Raw genomic sequence first — 25,842 nt, forward strand, 5'->3', positions numbered from 1 at the left:
TTGGTTCGTGCCAGGATGACAACCGGCGTATGGGCGGAGGCAAGTTGCGATTGGCTAAGGTCCGAGGAGCGGGGGGCAAACTCTCAGCAAGAGCGGGAAGACTCGAATTCGGAGGCGCGAGGGAGGCTTTGGCGCTTTCGCTCGTTGGCGTCGGGCGCCATGGCGGCGGCGACTGAGGTGAGTCCAGTGTAGGTTTGGCTCACGCCTGGAAACTGCCTCCAGTCAGCGGCTGGCGGTGCGAGGGGAGAACGGAGGACATTTGCCTTGGCGGCTGGCTGCGGCCCCGCGGGAACCACCGAAGGGAGCAAGAACTACAACTCCCAGCATACATTGCGGCTAACCTCGGGTGTCCTGGGCCCCTCCAGTTTCTTTGAAATACTGTATGGTCCTCGGAGGGGGAATGCACTGTTACCGTTTCAGATTTGTGCATGTGTGCTTTTAATTTGTTTTGTTATTCATTCATTGCCTTCATATCCCACATTTTCATCCATTTCATGGTCCTAATCCCCTCCTCGTTTAATTCCCCTCAAGAACCCTGTGAGGTAGGTTAGGCTGAGAGGTAGTGACTGGCCCACGGTCACCCATTGAGCTCTCTCCCATGCCTGCCTTGTATAACTTTGATCCTTACACTACTCTGCAACTTACATCCGTGGGAACTTCTACTATATAGTCTGTTAATCATGCTGAGTTTGATAAATGTATCATGCAGCAGTTTCTGGTTCTGATTTTTAAATCAGAAGCATGTCACTGTTGTGTTGATCATGCCAGACTCACTCTCTGGGCAGTCTTGCTATGCAGACATTAGACAATGGAACCCTGAAGAACTCTGCTCCTAAGGGCCCAATGTCGTTTTCTTTGCAGTTGGGAGGTGAATGGTGCTGGAGTTGGCTTCTATTTTAAAATTCCATTATCAAAACATTTGCATGTGTTTGTCTCTATTGTCATACTTATAAATGTTTGTGGCTTACAGATTCAGTTGGATGTCCAGGATCTGAAATCTCAGGAAGCGTCTGACAGCGATTCAGACAGCGGACAGGGAAGCTGTGAAATGACCTCTCCAGCACAGATAAACAAAGGAGTTGCATCTGTTGATGATGAAGGTCAGTAATTTACTGTCTTTAAAAACAAAAGGGCATTACAGAGGTCATTGCATTATTTCAAAGATATGTCCTATACAACAGTAAATATCTCTAACATATATAAATGTGACACATATATAATTTACCCAACATCATGCACACAGTTAATCCATTTTTCATAGGAGCCCCTCCATGCATATCTGACACCTCTCTGCCTACCCCTCTCTCCCACAAAGTTTGGAAAGCCATTTTGATATCAGGACTGCTTTCCTGAAACTGATTTTTAAAAATAATAAATATTTCTTAGTATATTCCAAAGTGGAAAACAATAGACCTGAACAGCTGAAGCCAATTTAAAAAGGAAATAATTACGTGCACACACCTGGTCCTTACACTCCTATGAGCTGTAGTAGTTTGTGGATTGTTACCAGAGCAGGGGGGAAAATAGAGCCTACAGGAGCTTAATTGTACAATAAAGTTCAATTAAATTAATTGAATTTAGCGTTGCTTATCTTTGACTGCAGTATGCAACTGAATCTGCAATATTTCAAGTGAGGAGAAGAGGGTAAGAAATAAGTTTAGCTGCTTTTAAAATACGTGTGTGTTTAAAATATGTGTGCCATAAATATGTGAAAATTTTATTTTTGACAGATTCTGATGAAGAGATATATGTGAGTAAGAGAGTCAAATGTAAGAAGATCCTCCCAGACAGTGACAGTGAAAGAGAAGACCTGGCTCCTGAGAAATCGGAGGCTGCAACTGGGGATATGCAAAGCATGAAGGAAAATGATGATACATTTGCTTCTAAGGAGAAGAAATCCAACCTAATCTGCCAGGCTCTGCAAGACAGTGATGATGATGAAGTGGACAACTTGTTCCATAATAAGAACCTTGGAATGTATCCAGAGCTTGGCTTGCCTGAACATAAGTTGGAGAACTCTGGGAAAAAACACAAGAACCACAGAAGTCATTGTATGAAGGAAATTATTGAAAAAGAAAAGGGTGCCCCAAGGAAAAGGAGGAAGGAGAAAGAGAAAAAAATGAAAGCTATTAGAGATCTCATAAAGAAAGGAGAGGCAGAAGAAGGGAAGGTATGATGGGAATGAGAAGAACATTTTAAGGGATTGGGCTTTGATGGAATCATTGTGTGCACCCAAGGTAAAGTCCAGTCTAATGCCAAGTGATGTATTTACATTTTGTGATTCATGCCCCATGTTGCATTGACTGGCATGTACATAAGTGTCTTACCAGCTGCACTGTTAAACTGAAATGTCAGCTATAGCATTATGGTATGGTAGTCCAACTTGCTGCTGTAACAGGAGAGAATAAGGCACAGTCTAGATAAGTAGCTCACCATGCAACTGTTCTTGTTCTCGTGTCACTTTAGAGGACAGATGGCCATTGCATAATTGGATGTTCCCCTCTATTCTAAAAAAATCTTATCTCACGCACACCACCACTTTTATATAGAAAATGTGATGGGTAGGAGTAATCTAATGTAGGCTTCTTTTGACTTGCTGATTTTCCATGTATAAACATTGATTGAATGCTTACCCACAACATATAATCCTTTGCTCAGTGTGAAGCAGTACAGGCCAGGGACGGTTTTATTGCATGTTAAGTTGTTTGTCTAAACTGGGTCAGGGTTTGAATGCAAATAGGATGGGAAGCATGTGATGCTACAGACATTTTTGTACTTTCTGCTTCTATCAGCCTCAGCCAGTGTGACTGGTTGTTAGGAATGATGAGAGTTGTATTCAAATAGTATCTGGAGGGCCAGAGATGCCCCACTTCTACTGTGGTTCATGGTATAGCATGGGGCCTTGCACTACAGGCGCCTCCCCACTTTTACGTGCAATTGACTCAAGCGTGATCACGTATACATGGTACCGGGAAATAAATAAAATAAAATGGAATCATACCAGAAAATGACAGAAGAGAGTGTCTTCATGGCTGATAAGGAAACCATCTCTGGATCCTAAAGATGATGTCAGTGAGGAAGCCCTGAAGAGAGGCGCAGCAGGGCTTTGTTTAGGTTGCTTAGTCTCCCTGCAGTAGCAGTAGCAGCCACTTGTCAAGCTACCTCCAGCAGGCTCCAGAGCTTCAACTCTAGATATTTGGTTTTGGTTTGGATTGAAGAGAGAGCTGGAGAGCAGGAAAAAATAGGTGCTCCCCACTTACATGATTTTCTCCTATGTGTGTGGGGCCCCAAAATGTAACTTTCACATGAGTGGAGGGTGGTCGCCTGTGGTTGGCTTTACTGTGAACTTATAGTATGCAGTTGAAAACATTGATTTCATTTCTATTTATATAGAAAAGAGGGGGAGGTAGCAACTGCTAACTGTTTCCTATATTCTACCTTTCTTGGGCCAGGAGGATAGTGAGAGGTCTTCTTTCAATGACAGTGGGTGTCTGCTGGCTGATAAAGACCTCTTTGAGAATGGCTTAGAGGAAGAGGATCCCCTTCTTCAAGATGAAGAGTCTCTAGAGTTGATAAAAGCTGCAGGAAAAGAGAAAGTGAAAAAACGGAAGGTGAGTGATGCTAAACCATCCAAGGAAACCATACAAAGTATTTGTTTTTGTTTACCTGAACTTATTGCCAATCAGTTTTACTGGATGATCCCAGATTCTAGTTGGGTGGTGACCAGAGGCAGAGCCTTTAAAGTGGTGCCACATTTTTGGAATTCAAGTGGAGACGGTTATAGGAAGATTCCAAAAGTACTGCACTGGAGCACCTTCAAAGCACAGTGTCCCAGTGTGCTAGATAGAAATTGGCAGCAAACACCACAGAAACCCCAGGAAAAAATATTTGGATAAATATTTGGTATTTCTTTAAGCAATACTCTGTATAAATGTTTCTTTTGGCATGTTAAATTTTATTGCCTCTCCCATCAATACTGGTTCTGAGAGTGAACATGACAAACAAGATGGATGAATATGAGGAACGTCTATTGAAGGAACCTAAAAATGACACCCACACCTATTCACTTTTAGTTTTGTTTCTATCTCACTTTTTTGTATGGTACTTAACAGCACCTCATCTTCCATCCTGAGTATGCCTAACTTTTAATTGTGTCTAAGCCACATGTTTGCTCAAAGCTGTCTTTTCATTTTTGTTAAGGAGCGGAAGGCAGCCAAGCTGGGTAAGGAAGCCATCAAACAGCTGCACAGCGAGACTCAGCGGCTTGTCAGAGGTAAGATTTCAAAACATTTTGCAAGATTCTGTATGCATGTAGAAGGTTCCAGGTTATATTAAACTCTGGTATCGCCCACTTTAAAAACACCTTAAAGGAACTGTCAACAGAATGTGGACCTATCTTTGCCACAGACCTTGGAGATTCATTTGCTGGGCAGTACTGTGCTTGCTGGGATGCTGGTGGCGCTGGGGGTTAAACCACTGAGCCTAGGGCTTGCCGTTCAGAAGGTTGGTGGTTCGAATCCCCGCGACAGTGTGAGCTCCCGTTGCTCTGTCCCTGCTCCTGCCAACCTAGCAGTTCGAAAGTACATCAAAGTTCAAGTAGATAAATAGGTTCTGCTCTGGCAGGAAGGTAACGGCGTTTCCGTGCGCTTTTCTGGTTCGCCAGAAGCAGCTTAGTCATACTGGCCACATGACCTGGAAGTTGTACGCCGGCTCCCTCAACCAATAAAGTGAGATGAGCACCGCAACCCCAGAGTCGGTCACGACTGGACCTAACGGTCAGGGGTCCCTTTACCTTTAGCTTACTGTGCTTGCTAGAGCAATGGTCTGACTTCGTATAAAACAGCTTCATATGTTCCTTTTAAGATTTTTGTGTTTTTATCATTAAAAGTTAAACCAAGGCCATACTATTCAAAACTTTCCTTCATTGTATCCACACAGACTAGTTTAACCCCTTTGTTTCTTTTCTGGTAGAAGCCAGCATCCCTCTCCCATATCACCTACCAGAAGCCAAAAGTGTCCATGAATTCTTCAAGCGCAAACCTCGTCCTGCCTTCCAGGGAAGTGCTATGGCTTTGCTAAAGTAAGTCAAGCTTGCTGCTAACTTGTTCCTTTTCATGATACAGGCAACTGTAGGTGTTGCAGTAGTGTTGTTATAGAATAGGACTCGATGCAGAATTCATCTTTTTAAAATCATAATTTCATTAATCTAGTTTTTCAAGATAGCTTACAAAAGAATCATAAAATAAATATAAAACAGATCAAAACATTAGAAACAAAAGGAATTATCGTAGCAATAGTAAAAATTAAAAAAACAACAGTAGATATAAAATGTTGTAGAGGTTAAAAAGATTTCCCAGGATTTTAACAGAATTTATCTCCTTAGAAACTCTGGGTTTCATTAAAATAAAAAAGTTTCAAGGCTGCATAGCTCTGAAAATATGCCTGCTCAGTTTTCAGAAGCCAGAAGGGTGATTAAGATTTTCCAGAGGTCAAGTTCAGAGTTATAACATGCTGCCCAGTTCAAGCTTTTCCCATTGACTAGCAAAATCCAAATATATTGTGCAAAATAAACAAACTTGTGTAATTCCAAAGTTTACATAATTTATACAGGATTTATTTTTTGCAATTCTTGGGGCTAAATTCTAATTTTATTTTTAGCACTGAGTACGCAACTGACATCTCTTACTAAAAGTGTGCCATTTATACTCTGAGATCTAACTGAGGGTGTTTTTATGTACAAAACTATTATTTACTCCAAGTTAGAGAGAGCTAATTCATTTCATATGCTGCAATGAGTTAATGCCTCCAACCAACCCTTGTACAGTATCTATTTTGTAATCCTGTGGAAACATGTAGAGATTATTGCGTGGAATAAAAAGGAGAGGCTTAAACTGATATACCCCCTTCATCTGAAGATCTCAGGCCAGTTCACAAGATAAAAAACACATTTGCCTTGCAATGAAGAGATGGGGAAATGGATCCTATGTACACTTGCCTATCCTGACTTCTCTTAATACCAGCAGGTCCAGCTCCTTTCCAAAAAGTGAGATGCTATGACAGCCTGCTAGTCTGAGATTGGGCAGTGATGAGTCTCTTCCTTAGCACACAAGCCCCTCCTTCCTCTCTGCTTGTACTGGGCACTGATGAAAGGGACTGCTTCCTTTTCAAAAATTGGGAGATTGTTTCTTTTCATTATGATTATATTGAATTGACTCAAAATGGGCTAAAACAAAATGAACATCAGTAGAACATGTTGCACAATTTAACTCTCCTGCCCCACATGAGAAGGCACTGTGCACATTACTGTGTCTAGCTATTGGCAGAAAACTGTAATCATTCTTCAATAATTCTCTCCCCCCTCCCTTTATTCAAGGATAAATAGGCGAAATACTGCATTCTGCCCTTAGCCTGATTTCTTCATTTTCTGAAATGAACAAGTTTAAGATTGGTAGTGATCTAACTTGTACTCCCCTCCCCCCCCCCCAACAGATCAAGTAAATATCAGCCCAGTCTGGATGAAGAAAGTGCTGTTCCAAAGAACCCAGGTATCGATTGCAGTGAGAGTTGGAGAGGACAATTTAACCAACCAGCAGGGAGAGTATTGGCAGCAGGGCTTGATCTGCAATCTTCGGCCCCCTTGAACCCTGCTTCTGCCAGCACAGATGAAACTTCTACTGGGGAAGTGGGAAATTTGGCAAAACATTGTTTTGAGGAAAATGAACAGGGCAGTGATTTAAAAATTGAGTGCCTTAAGGAGGAGCTGAGTTCTGGAAAGCAAGAAAAGCCTGATCAAATCCCTGCAGAATGCATCAAATCAGTAGAGAATGAAGTGGAAGAAAACTTACTTGAGCAAGTGGAGAAGCAATCTTCAGAACTGGGTGGAAAGCCCAAAGACATTGTGCAGCCACAGGAAGCAGTGTTGTTAGCTCATGCTGAAAAAACAAAGAAGTCCAAGCTGGATCGGCTTCGGGAGCTGGGAGTAGACCTGACAATCAAGCCTAGGCTGTGTTCCAGGGATGATTCGTTTATTAATCTTGATGAGCCGGAATCTAACAGAGGTGTGGTACCAGCATCTAGTATCTTGTTATGTTGTGATTCTTATTCGCTTGCTACTGCTTATATGACAAAAGATTGAAAAGGGAATTGCTAGGGAAGTTTGCATTGTTGGGGAGGGGAAGGTAAAAAAAATAGATTTTTCATTCTTCCATGGTAGAACGTTTGAGTTCAATGGTCAGGTGCTATCTGCCACTTTGGATATTGAAATCATTTATTTCTGTGTGATGTGTCTAGAATTGTGACATGCTTTGCTTAAATCAGGTTGTTTTAAGCCTCCGTAAGATATTTACTTAGCATGGTTTAGTTAAGTCTCTCGCTCATATTTAAGCAAGGACACTTTTTCACAAGCCTTCCTGCCCCCCAGTATTAATAATTGTGACACATAGCAGTAAAAAACATGAATCTGCACTCTTCCATTAGGAACACAAGAACCTGCCTTATATCAAGTAAGACCATTGGTCCATCTAGTTCAGTACAACCTACATTGACTGGTAGTAGCCTTTCAGTGTTCATCTGAAACATTCTCAGCCCTACCTTGAGATGCTGGGGGGTGGAACCTGTAACCTTCAGCATGCAAAGCAGATGCTCTACCACTGAGCTACGGCCCTTAAGGCTTCTTCAAATGCTTGCCATCACAGTTACCTGGATGTAGTTCCTAATTTCCAAAGGTGTCCTAAAAAGTGTCCCTTAATTCTTGACAGCTGAGGTGCTGTTTGAGGGATGACACTATTTTATTGTCTCAAACCCAACAAGAGTTAAGAAGACTTTTGACATCTTTTATTCAATTGTTAGTGCAAGGGGAAAAAAAGTATGAAAAGACAGAAGATTTGACTTTTGCCCATAGGTTTAACGCCAGAATTGTGCCATGTTCACGAGAGAACTATTTTCTCCCACTTTCAACCAAAATTTCAGAAACCCCAACAGATGCTGGCATGGTGTTAAATTCTTAACAGGAAGACTCTTAACCCAACTTGATTGATTTTAGCTAACTTTAGATCCAGCTGAAGTAAGATTAATTGGCTTTTAAAAAATGAAAACTACAAAGTCTTTCACAACTAAGTAATTATGGTATGTTTTCTTTTCTAACCCCAAAAACAGAACTAGATGCTTTGAAGGAACGTTTTGTGAAGCATGCACTTTACACAACCAAGCCAAAAGCAGAACGAACGGTGGGCTTGAATATCATTCGGAAAGAGACCACTCATGAGGGCAAGGAGGAGCTGAAAGCAGATGTGGTGGCAGTGACGTTGGCTGCAGAGACTGTGGAGGGTGCAACCCATGCAAAACCAGGTACGCTTTGAGAGAGCACAGGGCAAGGTTTATTGGGTGGGGATGCTTCCATCAGTTCTCGGGTGCTTGTCATAAATAGAGCTGCAATGGTGGCTCAACCAATGTAGATTACTTTGTCAGTAACATTTTTGATACACTAAAAAGGTGCCTCTTGATTGGAAAGCAGGTTTTTAGTTTCTTACATTTTTAAAAAAATGCAGATTCTCAAAGCTGCTGATGGCAAGTAGCATCTTCAAAAAAGGGAACTGACTAAGATGATGCCTACTGCAACACAAGCATGCGTCATTTAGAAAAAGACACAAAATGGCATTCATCTGAATTTAAAATAATATTTGTTGCTCATACAGGTTTAATTGATTGACTCACATTTCCATAATCCAAGTTTTAGTCAATTGAATGCCCTAGTCCCACATGATGAGTAGCTCTGTCCTCTTGATGATACAGTATCCCCAGTTAACCCCTCGTCGCCTACAAAATCTATGCTTCAGGTAGGACCAATTGTCCTTTTTAGCTTAAAGCAAATAAGATCTCAGAAGCCTGAAGCTTTCCTTCTCTCCTAGCTGGAATTGCTGGTTCTCTTAGTCAGCACATGAGTTCCTGAACACCCCCAATTTCAAATAAACTTCCATTGCTTTTAAAATTAATTGTTGGTGGCATCATTAAAATGTTTGCCTGGGACAATGACATTTCTGTGTGTCTGTTAAAATGTGCATCTTAGCGTATTTATGCTTACCAGGTGAAAAGCTACAAATGCTTAAGGCTCAACTGCAGGAGGTCATGAAGCTCCGCAGGATGGAGGAACGCCAGAAGCGGCAAGCATTGTATAAATTGGATAATGAGGATATGGTGGAAGAGGAGGAGGAAGAGGAGGAGATGACAGATGAATCTGAGGAGGAGGAGGAGGAGGAAGGCAATCAAGAGGTCTTTCCTTTATTTTCCTTTACATTTTATTTTATTTTGGCCTACTTCAGCAAATTCTAATGTATTGCTGACTTCTCATAAAACTGTCCAGGAACTATGAGACTCAGGAATTTGCGCCATGTTTAATATTGGCCTCTTGCCAAATTGATCTGAAATAAAAATTGTAATTAAGTAAATGTGGCTTCAGCTCCCCACACAGCTAGGCATTGAAATCCAGGCTTTTATCTTATCCACCTTACTGCTGGCAATTTTGCAGCCAGAAATTTGTTATCATTTAATCATGAAGCAACTTCCCCCGAGGAAGTACAGAAATTCAGGCAGGTAGTCACAGAACCCTGGAGGGCCACCACTTACTTTGCCTTGTTCCATACCTCTCAAAAGCCACACAGTGGGGCTCTGAATATGAGAAAGTAGGAAACGAGGCCAAGAATGACATTGCTGTACAGAGTATCAACTAGCAGAGTATCTTGGAAGCTCTGTTGCAAGGAAATGAAGCACTGCAAAGCCAGGCAGAATTGTCATGAACCAGTACTTTAGTTTGCTTTAAATATACATATCTGCCCCCCTAGCAAGACCAATTCTGCAATTTTACTATAGGCAGAATAAATTAAACAAAAGGCAACAACTGTTGCATCTAAGTTTTGGAGTTCTGCAAAAATTTAGTATTTATTTAGAAGACTTGAAAAGCAAGTTACAATTTGAATTATCAAAGTGGGGTACATTATTAATATAATTGGAATCTGTAAAATACAGCAATAAAAATGGGCCAGATAAAAAACTAAGGGAGCAGCCTCCAATCATTGTGAATGTCAGGTAGCAGCAGATTCCTCTATTGCAGAGTTTATGCCACCCATGATGTCCAGCTGCAAAAGAGGGCATCTGTCTTGGCTCAACGTGTTCTTGGACTCTGTCCTGGCACCTGTTTTTAAATGCTAGGGATTAGACTTGGGAAAAGAAGAAGAAAGAATTTAAGGAAGTACATATTCTTCACTGCTGAGATAACTCTTGCAATATGTTAGGAGGAAGGGCTTCTGAACCGGAGAATAGTAGTTTGAGATAGACCAGCTCTAGAACTCCAGCTCTCCTGCAGTTGAGCCTTCTGGATCAGTTATCCCAAAAGAGGGATGGGGCAGACAGTAGGGAATGGGAACTGTGACCAGCAACCACTTCTTTATCCTTGCTGCTGGTGGCCCCCATTGTACCTCTTTTCTTAGTCTGAGCTTTTGGCAGAAATGTTTATTGCATATACAGAAAGAAGAGACTAAAGAAGTCTAGATAACATGAGAATTTTGCTGGATTAGATCAACAGTCTTATCTAGTTCAGCATCTTGTTTCCCATAGTGCCAAGCCAGATGCTTGTGGGTTTCGCAGAAGCAAGTCAGGAAGGCAACGTTCTTCTATTGTCTCCTAGCAACTGGCCTAATCCTTTTTTTAAAGCCCTGTTTTGTAACCGTAGGTTTCATAAGAGTTTTCACTGTTCGCCGTAAAAGTGTATGCACTTGAAGCCAACAACTGTCTGTGTTTAAGCATACCCGTAAGCAAAAGTTCACTCACTTTGGAATTTGGTATATGTGTGTGTGTATATTCCACTAGACGGTGGAGTATCTCCTTGGTGAGGCAGAGGAAGATAATGAGGAGCTGGAAGAGCAAGGCCCTGCAGATAGCGACAAAGAAACTGACAAAGAATCGGTTGATGAGGAACAAGCAGCTAACTTTGTGCACTGCACTGCTGTTCCAAAGCTTTCCTCAACAGAGTCAACCTTGCTGCTGTTCAAGGATAACTCTTCAAAAACAGGGTAAGCTTTAGTTTTATTACAGGGCTAGCCAACATGGTAAACTCCAAATGTTCTTGGAATCCAACACTGAGCCAGCATAGCCAATCAACCAGTGTGTCCAACAGGAACTGGAGGGCACCACATTGACTATCCCTGATTTATGGAGTGGTCCTTACTACCTTTTAAAATATGATTATCCTTCATTTGGGCTGTTACTGTTTCTTGCAGGTGTTCTCTTCCATGTGAAAAAGCTGAGGTGGAAGAAGGTGTGGGAAGATCACACAAACCAGGTAATATACCTGCGTATCTGCAGCTGGCGTGCTCTTGTCTGTTTTTTCATACTGTGCCTTTGAACGACAAACTAAGCTTCTCTTGTAACTAAAATATATGTCTTAATAACTTTTATATGTAAGTCTTTCTGCTTCTTCTCTTCACGATTGAATGGTGGGCAAGCATTTTGCCAAAACATAGATATACTTCAACAATTAGCAATATATTTCTTTTAGTTACAAGGTAAGTTTAATACACAGATACATAGGCTGGTTAAATTTTGGGAAGGTCTATGGAACAGCCACCTCTGGGATAGATGTGATCTGCTGCATGCCTTGCTGCAAACCCATCTTGGCTTACGATCTGCTAAAGTGTGGATCAGGACCCCACTGGATTTGCTGCAAGGCAAATGTGAGGTTGTAAGTCTTTGACTGCTTAGAGGCTCAAATCTTCACATGCTAGAAATGAAGCGGTGTGTGGAGAGCTGTGTATGTAAGAGGTGAAACTAGGAGAGGGGTGTATGGGATATAGTCGCTGGATGAGTTATACCTAACTAGGTTGTAGGGAGTTGGGTTGAGCAGAAGATCTTAGTTTTGATGTGGGCTGTTTTATGTAGCTTGAGCTGTTCTCATTCCATGTTCAGCTGTTTCCCTACGTTATTGCAAATGTTTCGTTTTGTTGGTGACTTCTGTTTCAATGAATTGGTGGTTTCCCCTTTCTGTGAGACATTACTGGAAACAGGATATTTCGTGGGATTGATTCACACTTGTGCTCTAGCAGAGCTTTATGTGGGGAAGACGCAGTGAATGAATTTCACTTGGCACTCAGTGATAAACCAGTTCCCATAGTTGGGGTCGGAGCAGAACCTCAGCCCTCCCCCAAATTCCATGGAGAGGGATGTGGCTTAGTTCACTCTAATAACCAGCTCAGGTTGTTTTAATTCCTCTAAAAATTAGTAGGGTTTTTTCACTTTTCTTTTCCTTCTCTTAGAAGATGAAGATTCATTTTTACTGCCAAACTTGGCAAAGGAAAACAGTCACAACAGCAGCTTTGAGTTGATTGGTTCTATGATTCCCTCCTATCAACCTTGTAATAAGCAACTGGCACGTGGGGGCAACTTTCTGTCTGCCGTTGGAGTCGTCCGCTCTCCTTCTCCCGGATTTTTCAAAACAAGCTTCATCAGTTCTGCTTCTAAGGTCAGATTTTGATCTTTTTTTGACTCTTTAACTAACAGTAGCTGGTCACTCGAAGAGCAAATATGTAACTTTAAGTACTGGTGCCTGAATTTGCTTTCCCCCGTCATCCCTCTCCACTCGATTTTCCTTTTTGTATCATGTTTCTTAAAAGGTGAGCTTGCAGACAGGCGCTGTTGTTTTTAAATCTTCTGTAGTCATAGTACAGCAGATCCCAGGGCAAGATACAAAACAACCATATACTGTAGATTCCGGCGTATTAGGCGACTGAGCGTATTAGACGCCCCCCCCCAAATTGGCAGCTGCAATTTGGGGGTTCATCTTATAAGCCCAGTTGCCCAATACGCTGGGCAGCAACGGGGGGCGGGCTCAACTCTGCACTGGGAGAAAGCCGCCTGGCATGGAGCTGAGCCTCCGCAGCAGCAGCGGGGGGCGGGCTCTGCTCTGCGCCACCCATACCCGGTGTATAAGGTGACCCCCAACTTTGGAGAAGATTTTCCGGGGTTCAAAAGTCACCTTATGCGCCGGAATCTACGGTACATAAAATCAGACATGAGAATCTGAGGATGAGCCTCCCAATGCTCTTGTTCCCCTGCCTAGTAGCAGAGACCAGAATGTATTTCCTTTAATTCTGCAGCCTGCCTTTCTTTGCTTCCTATGTCCAGAAATTCAAAGTTTTTGCAAATTGATTAATTTCTGTATGCAAACATTATAATTGATTCCAATTTTGTATTGCTTCAGTTTGTTAGCTGCAGAGTTCTGACCTGTACTTTCAATTTTTCTAGTTTGAATTTTTCATTTTCCTATTTTGAATTTTGGCTACAGTCTGCCTTTTAATTCATGAATCTAACTGTGTTCTGCTTCTCCTCTGCTTTAGAGTTCAGGGAAGGCATCTGAGCCTTCCCTACCCATAGAGGATTCCCAAGATCTCTACAATGCTACTCCTGAAGAGAAAAGCCCAGTTCCAACAGCTGGGAGGTTCCAGTTCCAGTTCTCCCTAGAAGACGACACTCAGAGTCAGTTGCTTGATGCGGATGGGTATGTAATGTGGAGAGTTGGCTCTCTTGTGCAAGTAATGCTTTCAAAATAGGTAGAATAAGGTTGCAATCCTAAACACACTTACTAGGAAGTAAAGCTGCATCAAACACAATGGGACTTGCTTCAAGGTAAGCATGCATAGGATTGTGAATGGTTAGAACAAATAAACAGAGGGATGAAATGCACCCACTCTTTAGAGAATGCTTTTTCAGTCTCAGAAATGGAGGCTGCTGGTTTGCTGTTGCCTGTGTACTCAGTATCTACTAGTAGTAGATAATAGGCTTGAATCCTGAAACCCACGAGAGGAAGGAAGTTTGATGGTAGAAAAGGATAAGCTTCCACTTTTCAGTCCAAGACACAGTATCCTCAGTGACTTAGCAATGAAGTCAAGTTGCTGGCTCTGTGACAAATCTTCAACCAGCAGGCCATATTTCAGAGTTATTTAGTTCACAGGCCTATTAGGAAGGTGTGTGTGTGTCTTGATCTTTTTGACTATTGGCAGCTTGTGGAATGAATCTAGCCTGAAAACAATTTTCATACAGGGCCCACAGCCCTACCAAATCTTAACCCAAGGTGTAAAAAACTTTGCTCACAGTCTGCAGCGGAGTGAAATCATTTTCAAGTTATTTTTACAGTGGTACCTCGGGTTACATACGCTTCAGGTTACAGACTCCGCTAACCTATAAATAGTATCTCGGGTTAAGAACTTTGCTTCAGGATGAGAACAGAAATTGTGCTCCGGCGGCGCAGCAGCAACGGGAGGCCCCATTAGCTAAAGTGGTGCTTCAGGTTAAGAACAGTTTCAGGTTAAGAACTGACCTCCGGAATGAATTAAGTACTTAACCCGAGGTACCACTGTATTTTGATTTATACCCCACCCTTCAAGAGGTTCCCAAGGCAGCTTACACAAAGTTAAAGCTACTGTTAAACAAATTAAAACAAATACGTTGAAGTGCCACAATATAAAGTTAGCTGACAGGATTATACCAAGAAGCATAACAAGAATGCACAAGCATTTAAAAACCTTGGGAAAATAAAAACCACACCCACACTTCCCCACCCCTGTTCCTGTGCTTTCTTTGTGTCAGAGTTTAGATTGAACATTCCTTGAGAAACTGTAAAATTCTTTCACATTGATGACACTGTATACACAAAGCAAGTAAATAAAAGTTGTCTAAGGTAGGTAAGTCCTAAAAGAAAATGCTGAAACAGTTACACAATGTGTTACACTGTGTGAGTGTAGCTACAGAAGAAGCATCCCAAAAGGTCCATGTTGGAGACCTTTCTTGCCAAACCACTTAAGCTTTCTCTGATGACTGTGGACTTTTTCAAAGATGGTTGTTAATTTTGCTTTCAGGTTTTTGAATGTTGGCCATCACCGGAACAAATACCAGTCATCCAAAGACCGCCTACCGTTGGCTAGCATGGACGAGAACGCCATGGATGCAAACATGGATGAGCTGTTGGATCTGTGCTCCGGCCAGTTTGCCTCTCAGAACAAGTGTCCTCCCAACACTTATCATGGCAAGAAGCAGAACATGGAAGAGCTGCTCAACCTTTGCTCTGGAAAGTTTGCTTCTCAGAGTAAGTTGTGGATCTTGCTCCTCATAGCAAGAGCTAGGGTTGCACATACCACCTTTGGTGGTATTCTACACCCAGAATATGATGATCAAACCAAAGGGAAAGAGGCTAGTAGGTACCTAGTTTTGGCAAGTAAATTTAACGGTTTTGTCTGTGGATTTTTTTAAAAATGGCAATTTTATTCTGTTAAAAATCATTTTTACTCTGATTTTCCATGTACACACTGCTGAAGGCTGCTTGCAGCACAGTAGACACATGTAGGATAACAATAAACAAGATAAGGAGGTAAGAACAGCATATATAACAATCTGATTAAGGAAACCTGTATAAAATGCAACAGCTTAGTAATCTGACTGCTTGCCCAAAAAGTTCTTGTTGTGACTGAAGGCCCCTGTCAAGGGAGCAAGAAGTCCCATCCCAGGAAAGAAGTTCCTCAACCTGGCAGAAGTTTCAGTAAAGTGGGGGTGGAGGGACAAATGTGAAAATTGCAGTTTTAAGCAACAAGAGTTTGAGTAAAGGAAAGATGGAAAGACACTGAGGATTTTTTCCCCTTATTTGAAACCAAATAGTTTTAACGAGGAGAAATAGCAGAGATGGGTGCACCACAGAAGCTAGCACAACAGAGCCTTTCCAAATTCTCTTCATGCTGTACCCAAACCTTAGTTTTAAACATAGTGTCTCCCCTGCTTGGTCTATTATCATCATTATTTTTTGACATTAGATTTATTACCTGCCCTTCACCAGCAGGTCCCAATTCAAAATTTTAAAATAGAAGTAGTTAAACAGATTACAATCACATCTTGGGTATCAATGGCTGAGTTCAACCTCTGCCATTGTTGACAGTTGTCACTTTCTCAGTCTCAGTATCGCTCCATCCCTGTTTTACTTAAACCCCTGCTATTGCTTAAAACTGCAGTTTTCCTCTAAGTGATACCCACCTTTCACTTTACTCAGACTTTTACTATTGTTTGAAACAGCCACATTTTTCCCTTTCGTTGTTCCTCTCTTCTTACCTCTATGTCATAGTCGCTATTGCTGTGCAACCAGCCTTCTCTTCTGCTCCCCTTCCCTGACTTTATGCAAACCCTCCAATGGGAGCTGTGTGATGACGTTCTTACATTATAATATATAGAGAAATAAAAGCTCCCAATATTAGAGAGAGGAATTGCTGTTTCTTTAGCAGCAGCAGCTTTTTAATAAGTTTAAGGGCTGGGGATACAAGAACACTTTATCTGGGACCAGTTGGGTTCTGCCTGTTGGACCCTGTTCCAGTGACATCTCAATTCTGGTTTCTTTCTCAGATTCTCCCATTCGATCCTCCTCAGCAAACCCTAAACTGGAAAAAGAGAACAGCACTGATGATCCAATGGCTGAGGCAGTAGCTCTTTGCTCTGGCTCTTTTTCAACTGAGAGGTAAGCCTTGGAGATGTGCGACTCGGCTCTCCAAAGGTTTTCCTCTCCTTCAGTAGAGGGAGCATGAAAACATCCATTGTATTGAGATAATCAGTAGGACTGGGAGGAGAAATCTTCTCAGTTAAGCAGAATTTTTCACTGGCCTAGTCTCCAAGAAGTGGTGCTACCTCTCCTTATTGTTTACCTTTCTACACCAAACTAAACTCCAGAAAATTAGCCGCAGCTAGTCAATGGCAGTGCTAAGTACAGTGACATCTTGGAGACTGAGGATAGATAAGTCCTAATGCTTTTTGTTTTGTTCACCATGTTCTGTCATGGCTAACTAGGTGTGACAGGTTGTACAGCAGGGGCGAGATGCCTGTGGCCCTCCAAATATATATTGGACTCCTTTGTTCCCACTTGCACATTCCTACTTTGCTAGATTCCAGTTGCTAAACAAGTCTTTTTCTTTCCTTTTAAAAATCCTTTCCTGTAGAGAAGCGGAAGAAGATGAGGAAGAAGAATTTGGAGACTTCTGTCTCTTAACAGATGACCATGCCTTTGATAGTGAAGAAGTGAGTACTGCAAACTATTGTGGTTATTCCAGAATTAAACACCAGGCATGCATTCTACACAAAACCTTAACTATTTCCACTCCCACCCGAAAGCCAATGTTCTACTCAACTAGTCCACCGGAAGCTAATGGGCAGGGCTGGGTATGCCCCAGAGTAAATGGATTTGAAGAGAAACTCCATTCTGCAGCCTGAATGTGCGTACTAAGCAAATTTGCATATATTCCCTTACTTCGTGTAACTGATTCTGCCTTTAGTGGTCATGGGGAGTACCTATTCAGGGCACTGAAGCCTCAAGCCTAAACCCTCAGTATCTTGTTCAGTCACCCCTCAGGCCCCTGAGATTTCAACAGACTTTGCCCTGTGCTCTTCCATTCCCATTTCTATTGCTTTTTAAATGAAGCTGGAGGCTGTACCCAGTAGTTCATTCTGTGAGTTTTCTATGCTCCTAAACAATCGTCATGTAGACACCACCTTCTAACTTTGTTGTTTAAGTAAAAGAACAAGCTGAAATATAGAAGGTAGTAAAGGAGGTGATAAGATACTAAAGGAAATTCTGAATTCATTTCCTGAAATGATAGGATGAAAAGAACAAAGAGGAGGAGGACGATGAGCAGGAGGAGGAAAAGGAAGGAGAAACAGAAGAAGAAGAGAGTGAAGATGAAGTAGATGACGATGATGAAGAGGAAGTGTTGAGACGAAGGGAAGGAATGAAGAAAAAATTGTAAGTAAATCCTTCTAGGCTTTATAGTTTTGCAATAAACAGGATCAATGCAGTATATGAAGCTAACTAAAACAAAATAAAAAGTGACAGGCTTGAAAGATGCTGGCAGAAAAATCTTTCCAGGGGCTTTCTTGGCAAATTTGCTAAACTTCATGCACTTTGAGGGGGATAATCACCTCCTCAGTTGATATGCAGGCAGGGGAGTGCCCTCTGTGTGTGTGTGTGTGTGTGTGAGAGAGAGAGAGAGAGAGAGAGAGAGAGAAATCACACCAATGGCTGGCATGGAACCTTCAAGTGTCAGCCAACAGTGAAGAAGAAGACGACGACGGCGAAGAAGAGATTAGTTAGGTCCCACCTATCTGAATGGGTTGCCCTCAGGCCACAAAACCTTAGCCACCCCGGACTCAGACCATGGCTCGATGCAAATTGGACAAGACTGAGATATGGGGGATGGTTAAGGCAAATCTGCTTTTGCGTTGAATGGTTGGTGAAGGCAGTGTGGAGCAAGGAGACAACAGTGGGAAGCAGCCGCTGCTTGAACAACTGCAGGGTTTGACAGCCCAGTTCCATTTAAGCAAAGGGCAGGCTGACTATGAAGCAGGCAAGGGGAAGGCTACTCAGAGGGCTAACCTGTTTATTTTTCTGGATGCTGCTGAAATGAGCTCAGTGACACACTCTTGTGAAAGCACCACAAGAAGGCAGCAGCAGGAAGGAACAAGCTCTTCCAACTTGATTCAGTTTACCCTTGGTATCTGTTCTTATTTCAAAATATTAATAAACTAAATTCTGTATTAAATAAATGGCAACAAATGTTTCTGAAATTTATTGGGAACAATAAAAACCATAGCTGAAGGCAAAGGTTTTATATGATGAAAGGAAAAGAGAAGAGCCGCAGGTTCCTTGTCTTGCTTCATTTTGATTGGGGCTTAATTGTTTCTATTTTGTTGCATCTTTTAGAAGCATGGATTTGGCATATATTAATAAAATAATAATAGTAATGCTGTTACTATTAATAGTAATAATGCATAACTAGTTTTTAAAAATGTAGGCTTACAATTTTTGTAGCCTTAAAGACTGGCATGATGTTGAAAATTTCTATTGCATGTTAGGGTATCTCCTAACATGGGATTTGCAATATTTCACAGTATCTTTAAGTGTTGTACTCACACACTGTGCTGTACTTTGGTGATTTAAGCAGTTTCTGTGTATGTATGGAAGTCTCAGTTCAACTCCTGCCTTGCAAGGTATAAATGTTTTCTCCTTGAAGGACTGAGAACAGAGTCTTGGAGGGCTGGATTTGAGACTCTGCCTGCTAATGTTGGCAGTTCTGGGTAAGATGAAGTTTGTCATGATGTGCAGCAGCTCCTTAAATCTTTTTAGACTCAACTTGGATTCCTGGCTTTCTTTCCCTCCTCTCAAAACATTTCAGCAAATTGCAGGACTTCATGGAAGAGGAGGCTGAGCTGTCGGGAAGTGAGATGGGGAGTGAGGATGAATATGACGGTGAGGAACTTGATGTTTATGAAGATGAAGTCCTTGATGAGGTCCTCCCTACAGATGCAGAACTCCAGGATCAAGTCAACAAAATACACATGTCAGTAGCCGCAGATACATCAGCTTAAAATACAGTTTGTGGTTGTGCTTTTCTGAAAGCACAGCCTTGTTTTTGAATGAAGACTAATTTCAGTTTCCCTCCCTTGCACATGGATACTTTTTAGGAAGGTGATGCTGGATGATGACAAACGACAGCTGCGCTTGTATCAAGAGAGATACCTTGCTGATGGAGATTTGCACAGCGATGGCCCTGGGCGAATGAGGAAGTTCAGGTGGAAGAACATAGGTATAATGCTGTCTTATTCTAGAGCAAGACCCATGAAGATGAATGAGCCATGCCTGATACAAGTTGATAGGCCCTGTTTGTGGTCGCAGGCAGGAGGGGGGGAACAAGAAGGCTTATTGAGACCCTACATGGCTTGTTGTCTGTGTTCAGCTTAGTGGGTCACAAATGGTCCTAGAGGAGGAGAGAAACAGACCTTTACTCCCCACCATCTTTCAGTCTCTAAAATATGTAATAGCTGCTGATCTGTTTTACATTTTTGTGTGGCTTTTATTGCATTAAAATTGTAAGCTGCTTTGATACTTTTTTATGCAAATATGCTGTCTGTTCTGCAGGCTACATTGGTAAACCCAAACTCCAGCAGGAGGGTCTCTCACTTTCCCCTATTCCTACCACAACTGTTCAAATCCCAGTCCAAATCCTCATCTCTTTCTCCCCCACCAGGCCCACAATGCTTTTTCTGCATTTAACACTTTTACTTTTAAGTAGAGCATTTCAGGCAGCAGTGGCCAGAACCAATTCCCTTTCTGTCTCCGTTTTCAGACAGTGCTTTTCAGGACGATATGTTCCACAATGATGCAGAGAACGATGATGAAAACGAAGACCATTTGGATGAGACGGAGGCGAAGTGGAGGAAGGAGCGCTTTGAGCGGGAGCAGTGGCTTCGGGAACAGGTAGCTTACGTTTGTGGATAGGCTTCTTCCTGGACCATTTCATTTAGCCTGCTTTTATGACAGACTGAGATGAGAGCTGAAATGTCCCCCCCCCCCAATTGGTTCTTGGTTACAAGCCATAGATATTTAGTATTCTTGGTGAGGCACACATTCTAATGTAAGAAAATAATAATACTGAAGATAGCATCTTCCACTGGGCCAGTATCAGTGGTAGTCTTCTTTATAAAATAGCAGGCAATATGGATGAAGACGTCTGTGGGAGTTTGTAAACTTGATGGTGAAAAGGTTTTAAAACACCTTTTAATGTCTGTTAATGGATTGTGAATTAAGAACTGTGCCAGTATCTTGCAAGTAAAGCAAAATTTCAGTAATAAATTCTTTTATGGATTATTTCACATATGTATGTTTTTTTAAAAACATACATAACTTGTTTTAAGTATACCTCTAAAAGGCACAAAAATTGGCATCCCTTGTCAGAGAGGTAAGATTGGCTGCAATTCCCTGAAGAGGGTACACTCAATGACAGATGCAAGTTTGCTGCCACATAACGGTTGGAACTGGCCTCTTAAGTTCAAAGAGTGGTTTACAGCTATATAATTCTGCCAGCACAAGCAGAACTTCCCCTCCTTCTCCTCTCCCCATATGCCCCCTAACTCTACTTGGGAAGGTTGAGGGAAACCCACAACAGATTTAGGGGGTACAAGCAGGGAGGAGAAGTTCCATTGTGCTGTTCCAGAAATGTTTGCACTAATGGAACTGTTTTGTTGGGCTCCTCCCAAAGTGTTTTTTTTTTAAAGCAAAAGCACATGACTAGTAAAAGTGTCATTCATTAAAGAAACTGCACCTTTTTTCAGTTACTTTTTGTTCCATGCTTATAATGATGTGGTCTAATGAAAATTCTGCTTATTCTGCTTACAGTCGGAGAAAGGGGAAGAGGAGGATATCGATGAAAACAGCCAGTTCATGAAACTGGCCAAAAAAGTCACTGTGAAGTCCCTACAAAAGAAAGGTACACCTGTTTCTTACCAAAGAGCTATGAATGCTATCAGAACATTAGCAGAATGGGGATGGGTGGGCACCAAAATTCAGCACCAAAATTCCACACCAAGGCTGCAGGTTGATTGAAAAAATACTTTTGCACCCTAGTGAGACTTTGATATCATTTAAAATATTGGTAAGCTATAAAACAGTTCACAAAAATAAAACTTCTGAAATGCCAGATCAGTCTTAAAAACAATGAAAGAGAGGCAGCAGCTAATATGATGCAAAACCCCCCCAAAACTGCAGTCACAGCAGATCAGCGTTAGCCATCATAAGTCTTGCTTCGAAGAGTAGGTTTAACCTGGGCCTTGGATTTATAGTAATGCCAGGTGCCTCCTTTCTTTAATTTTCTGGAAAGGGCTTTCCATAAGTCAGAACACCATGACTGAGAAGGCCAACTTCACATTGGTGTTTACCACCACAGGGTTGATTTTCAGGTTCTTTGAATGGTCCCAGCTGTGGCCATACTTCCAAGTGGCTTGTTCCTAAAACCTTGCTGCCTTTGTACAGAGCATTGGGAGGGGAATTGGCAGATATGTATTATAGTACGCTACAGTTCTTAGTCTTTCTCTTGCAAAGTTTCAAAACTTTATCTGTCTTTTGCTTTTCTAGCAACTCCCTCAATAGCTGTACAGGAAACTAAATCACTACCCAGAAATCCATTTGAAACTTTCCGGTCTGCCAGTGATCCACAGGTCAGTACTTTAGTAGTTTTGAGAATAGATTATTTCTTTTGAGAATAGATTATTTCTTCCCTTCATCATTTCTCATATTGTGTCTAGACAGCTTTCTTTAAAATTGAAGGTGGGCCTCATTTTTGAGATAGGAGTACCAAATTGCATAATGAGTCACATTGCTTCTCTTTGAACAGTGCAGGTCTGCTTGTATTATTTTATTTTAGTAAACTAAGCAATGGAGATCAAGTGGATTGCTAGTCCTGATTTATTTTTCCTGTGAGAAAGAACATCTTGACTAGCAGTTCTGAAGACTTAAATTGTGTTCAGTGTACTAGTCAGATCATGTTACTTGAATGTTATGCCTCTGGATCCACCCCTCCTTCTTTTTGCAGCTGAAGAATGGATCACTGCTGAACAGGCCCAAAGCAGTCCTACAGAAACTGGCAGCCATGTCAGACCTCAACCCAAATGCCCCCAGGAACTCAAGAAATTTCGTCTTCCAGACACTCTCCCCAGTCAAGAGCGAGGAGACGAAGGAGAAGTCCAAGCCCCAGGTAGATATCTCTTGATTTAAAATGAACGGAATCATTTACTTAGTCTGCTTTTAATTTTTTTATTCCTTGAACTGGGTATGCCTCAGTAGGAATGGTCGGGGGGGGGGGGCAAGCAATTTGAGACACGATCATGATATGGATCCAAAGCACAGCTTTCTCATTCGTATTGTAGGCTGAATAGCATTATGTGGCATTCATTCATTATGCCCCACCTTCCAGAATACGATCCTTCCAAAGTAGCTTACAAAAAACATTAAACATCAGGCAAAACAACAGCATCCTTCCTACGGGGCAGCTGGTGTTAAACTGGTGCTGGGGGTTGGGCAGGAGAAAGTCCAACTGCAGCAGGCATTGGGGTGGTCTTTGCCTGCCTCCCAGTCTTCTAGAATCCTGTTTACAGGGCATCCAATGGAACGTCCTGGGGATGGATTATTGGGCTATAGATGAGCACATACCTTCGTAAGTATTTCTTTGCACCATCAGTAATCCAATACTTGCATTAAAGGATCTTGTATATTAGGGCTAGAGTTGCTGCCAGTCAGGTTTGATGAACCTGGGCTAGAGTAGCCAAAAAGCTGCCCTTCTTTATGTATCTTTGTGCTCTTTAGCATGCCAATGACAACCCTGTTTGAGATTCACAACCTCTGCTTTAGGGCAGTATAGTTTATCCACCCTTAGAGGCTCCCTAGGAGTTCAGAACCCCTCCTTCCCACTACAATATTTCATTCCTTCCTAAGTTTGTCAGCCTCCTTGAAGAGTGCTTTAGTAGGGACTCATTAGCACTGCTTGAAGGTAAGGAAGAGTAGTTTATGTTCAGGAGTGCAAATGATAGAAGGAAGCTGGAGAAGGAACAGAAACGGACAGCATTATCCATATGAAAAAAGATTTAAGAAGTCGGGTGTTTACAACCAAAAGTGGAAAATGTGTCTCTGTTTTGGGGTATGTGTGACAGAAGCTTAATGATAACTGACTGATATGGGGGGCAAAGGGGCAGGAACCTTGATTGTAATCTTCCCATTACATCTGGCAGATCATTGCTCTGCTAGATTACCTTTTGGTCTGATCCAGCAAGGCAATTCTTACATTTTACTATCTTGAGTGGTTTCCTGGCTGTCAGCAGCTACCTTGCCCTTCTTAAATGTGACAAAGAGACTGTGTGTGTGTGTGTGTGTGTGTGTGTGTGTGTGTGTGTTGTCTGCTTGGGCCCTGACCCAGCCAAGTTGCCCAGGACAGGAATGGTACATGGCCCTCTTAGCAGGAAAGGCCAGCTGCCATCCTATGGTCCATAATCAAAATACTGCTGAGTTATTATATAATTCAGACTTGAAAACAGCCACTCGCTCAGTTGCCTGTGGCAAATAAGAATGTCCAGGGGACAAAAGCAGGGACCCTCCTCACAGAGTGCAGTGTTCTTTTTGCAGTGTCAACATATATCTGAGCCAATTAAGTTAATTAAAAAATTCTTGTGCTCAAGAGATTTTGTGGTCTCATGGTTCTTGTCACCTAGGTCAAGAAGAGAGCTCCTGTCGCCATTGCAACTCCTTCTCCCAAACGGCTACGGCTCGATGGCACTTCAGCTCAAGAAACCCGGAGTATTTTTCAGTACTTGGAGCGATAAAAGACATGGGTGGAGAGCACCGATGGTGCTTGGTCTTGGTCCAGCGGCTGCACAGACTTCTCAAGGCAAGGAACTGATGCAACTCTCTCTAGAGTGGAACCCTTTTGGTAATGAGATGCCTGGAATGTCACTTGGCCGGCATCCCTGGGTGCACAAATAAGAGAGCAGGTGAAAGGGTATGTTCTACCTGTTGGATGCAGCTGCAGCTTGAGTACCAGTCAAACCTGCACTTCTCTGCATTGGTCTTATCTTCAACTTGCACAATCTGCATTGCACTCCCAAGAAGAGTTCTGGGCCAGGTATTTGAGGCCTTTGTTTTCATGCTTTAAAAAAATGATTATGGAGGCTGAATATCTTCCCCACCTGTGTTTCGCTAGTTGTTGAGGGCTCCCTAACATTATATATATCTGAAAGTTCTAGGGCATTTTAAAATCAAGGTTTTAACTTTTTTAAAGGCAATTTTGGTTCCTTTTTCTGTTCCTCACACCTCATTCTCATGGTCAATTGCTGCCCCTCCTTTTTAAACAGAACATGTGAAATTGTGTTGAGGAAGAAAACTGAGGCATATCCATTGTACATCCTTCTCAGTTCTCTATACCTTTATTTAAAGCTTTCAACATGAAAAATAGAAGGGGAGGGGAGGGGTTTTTTTTAACACTTACATTCAATTTTTGAGGATGGATTTGAAATTTGAAAGGTGAATGGAAATAAACAACGTATTTATGGCTGTATCTAGAAAGTGCTGCAATGAAGACTTCTTACAACAGCATCTTACCTGCATCTAAACATCCTCAAACTTTGTACCTGCATGATCTCAGAGGAGTCATTGTGAATTGTAAATCTATTCTGCCAGGGGGGGGGGCGGGGGTGGAGAGAAAGTATAGTGTTAAAAATGGATGTGTACAGATGATGAAAGATTTGAGGCTGTGCAAGCAGATTTTCAAAATAAACCAGTGTTTTTTAAATCTACTGTTGTTAGGGCCTAATCTATAGATTCCATAGGAAACTATTTAGCCTGTTTCTCAGGGAATCAAAATACTTTCTCTTAAAAACTGCCTTTTGTTAAAATTATGCATTTATATTGATAACTTTATTTTATTACATATATCTCCCACCTTTCTTCCAGAGGTGGGTGTACATGGCCTGCTTAGCTTTAGCAAGATGGTTACATGTTACAGCTTCAGGCACAGTTTTAGAGCATGCATGTAATTCTCCACCCTCAATGGAGTTCATCTCTATTTTCCTCAGCCTTCTTTTTCTGGTTATGTTTTCAGCCACCTGAGGGCACTGTTCAGAAACAAGAGCTATTTGGTCAGGTCCAAGGAATGAGAAAGTAGGCAAAGGGCTTTCTTCTATTAAATGACTTCTCCTAGTAGAAAGCTGCAGCTATTGAGCCCTGCCAAGCTGCTCTTCTCCAAAGCTCTGTGATACTCAAAAACTTTTCTTTCTTTTGCACCAAGAAAACCACATTTTGTATCCTGTTTGGGGGGCGTGTTGAAAGTAGAGACTGTCACTTGCTGGTCTCTCTCTTTGGCTCACTCCTTTGGCTACAAAAAGACATGTTGCTAGGCCCCCCTTTTAAAGAAAGCCTAAGATGTTTCATAAAACAGAGCAAAGAAATGCTGAGCA

The 25,842-nt window shown here is 41.9% G+C and overlaps 1 protein-coding gene and 1 long non-coding RNA gene across 2 annotated transcripts; one reads left to right on the plus strand and one right to left on the minus strand.

Annotated features, from left to right (window-relative positions):
* CLSPN (claspin) lies at window positions 1-24,773 on the plus strand. The gene is made up of 24 exons (XM_081923202.1): window positions 1-177; window positions 971-1,100; window positions 1,731-2,170; window positions 3,453-3,611; window positions 4,201-4,273; window positions 4,972-5,080; window positions 6,490-7,058; window positions 8,155-8,346; window positions 9,083-9,267; window positions 10,861-11,063; window positions 11,271-11,332; window positions 12,303-12,508; window positions 13,383-13,543; window positions 14,901-15,127; window positions 16,426-16,537; window positions 17,013-17,091; window positions 17,670-17,812; window positions 19,242-19,406; window positions 19,531-19,652; window positions 20,193-20,323; window positions 21,242-21,332; window positions 21,977-22,059; window positions 22,434-22,595; window positions 24,103-24,773. Exons 1-24 carry the CDS (start codon window positions 16-18, stop codon window positions 24,211-24,213), a joined length of 4,077 nt encoding a protein of 1,358 aa, XP_081779328.1. The 5' UTR covers window positions 1-15; the 3' UTR covers window positions 24,214-24,773.
* On the minus strand, window positions 3,448-6,926 carry LOC309376661. Its single transcript, XR_014171262.1, has 3 exons — window positions 6,846-6,926; window positions 5,002-5,163; window positions 3,448-3,579 (listed from the first exon to the last, which is right to left on the minus strand). It is a non-coding gene; the product is annotated as an uncharacterized lncRNA (long non-coding RNA).
* Window positions 24,774-25,842: the final 1,069 nt, after the last annotated feature.

Source organism: Podarcis melisellensis, assembly GCF_964234715.1.
Source record: "Podarcis melisellensis genome assembly, chromosome: 8".
In the NCBI taxonomy this organism is placed as follows: domain Eukaryota; kingdom Metazoa; phylum Chordata; class Lepidosauria; order Squamata; family Lacertidae; genus Podarcis; species Podarcis melisellensis.

Excerpts from the sequence above, each read along its gene's own strand:
- CLSPN (XM_081923202.1), top strand. The coding sequence starts at position 16 with ATGACAACCGGCGTATGGGCGGAGGCAAGTTGCGATTGGCTAAGGTCC. Across the intron at positions 8,347-9,082 it reads TGCAACCCATGCAAAACCAG|GTGAAAAGCTACAAATGCTT; the intron begins GTACGCTTTGAG and ends TATGCTTACCAG. Across the intron at positions 17,092-17,669 it reads ATGCCTTTGATAGTGAAGAA|GATGAAAAGAACAAAGAGGA; the intron begins GTGAGTACTGCA and ends CTGAAATGATAG.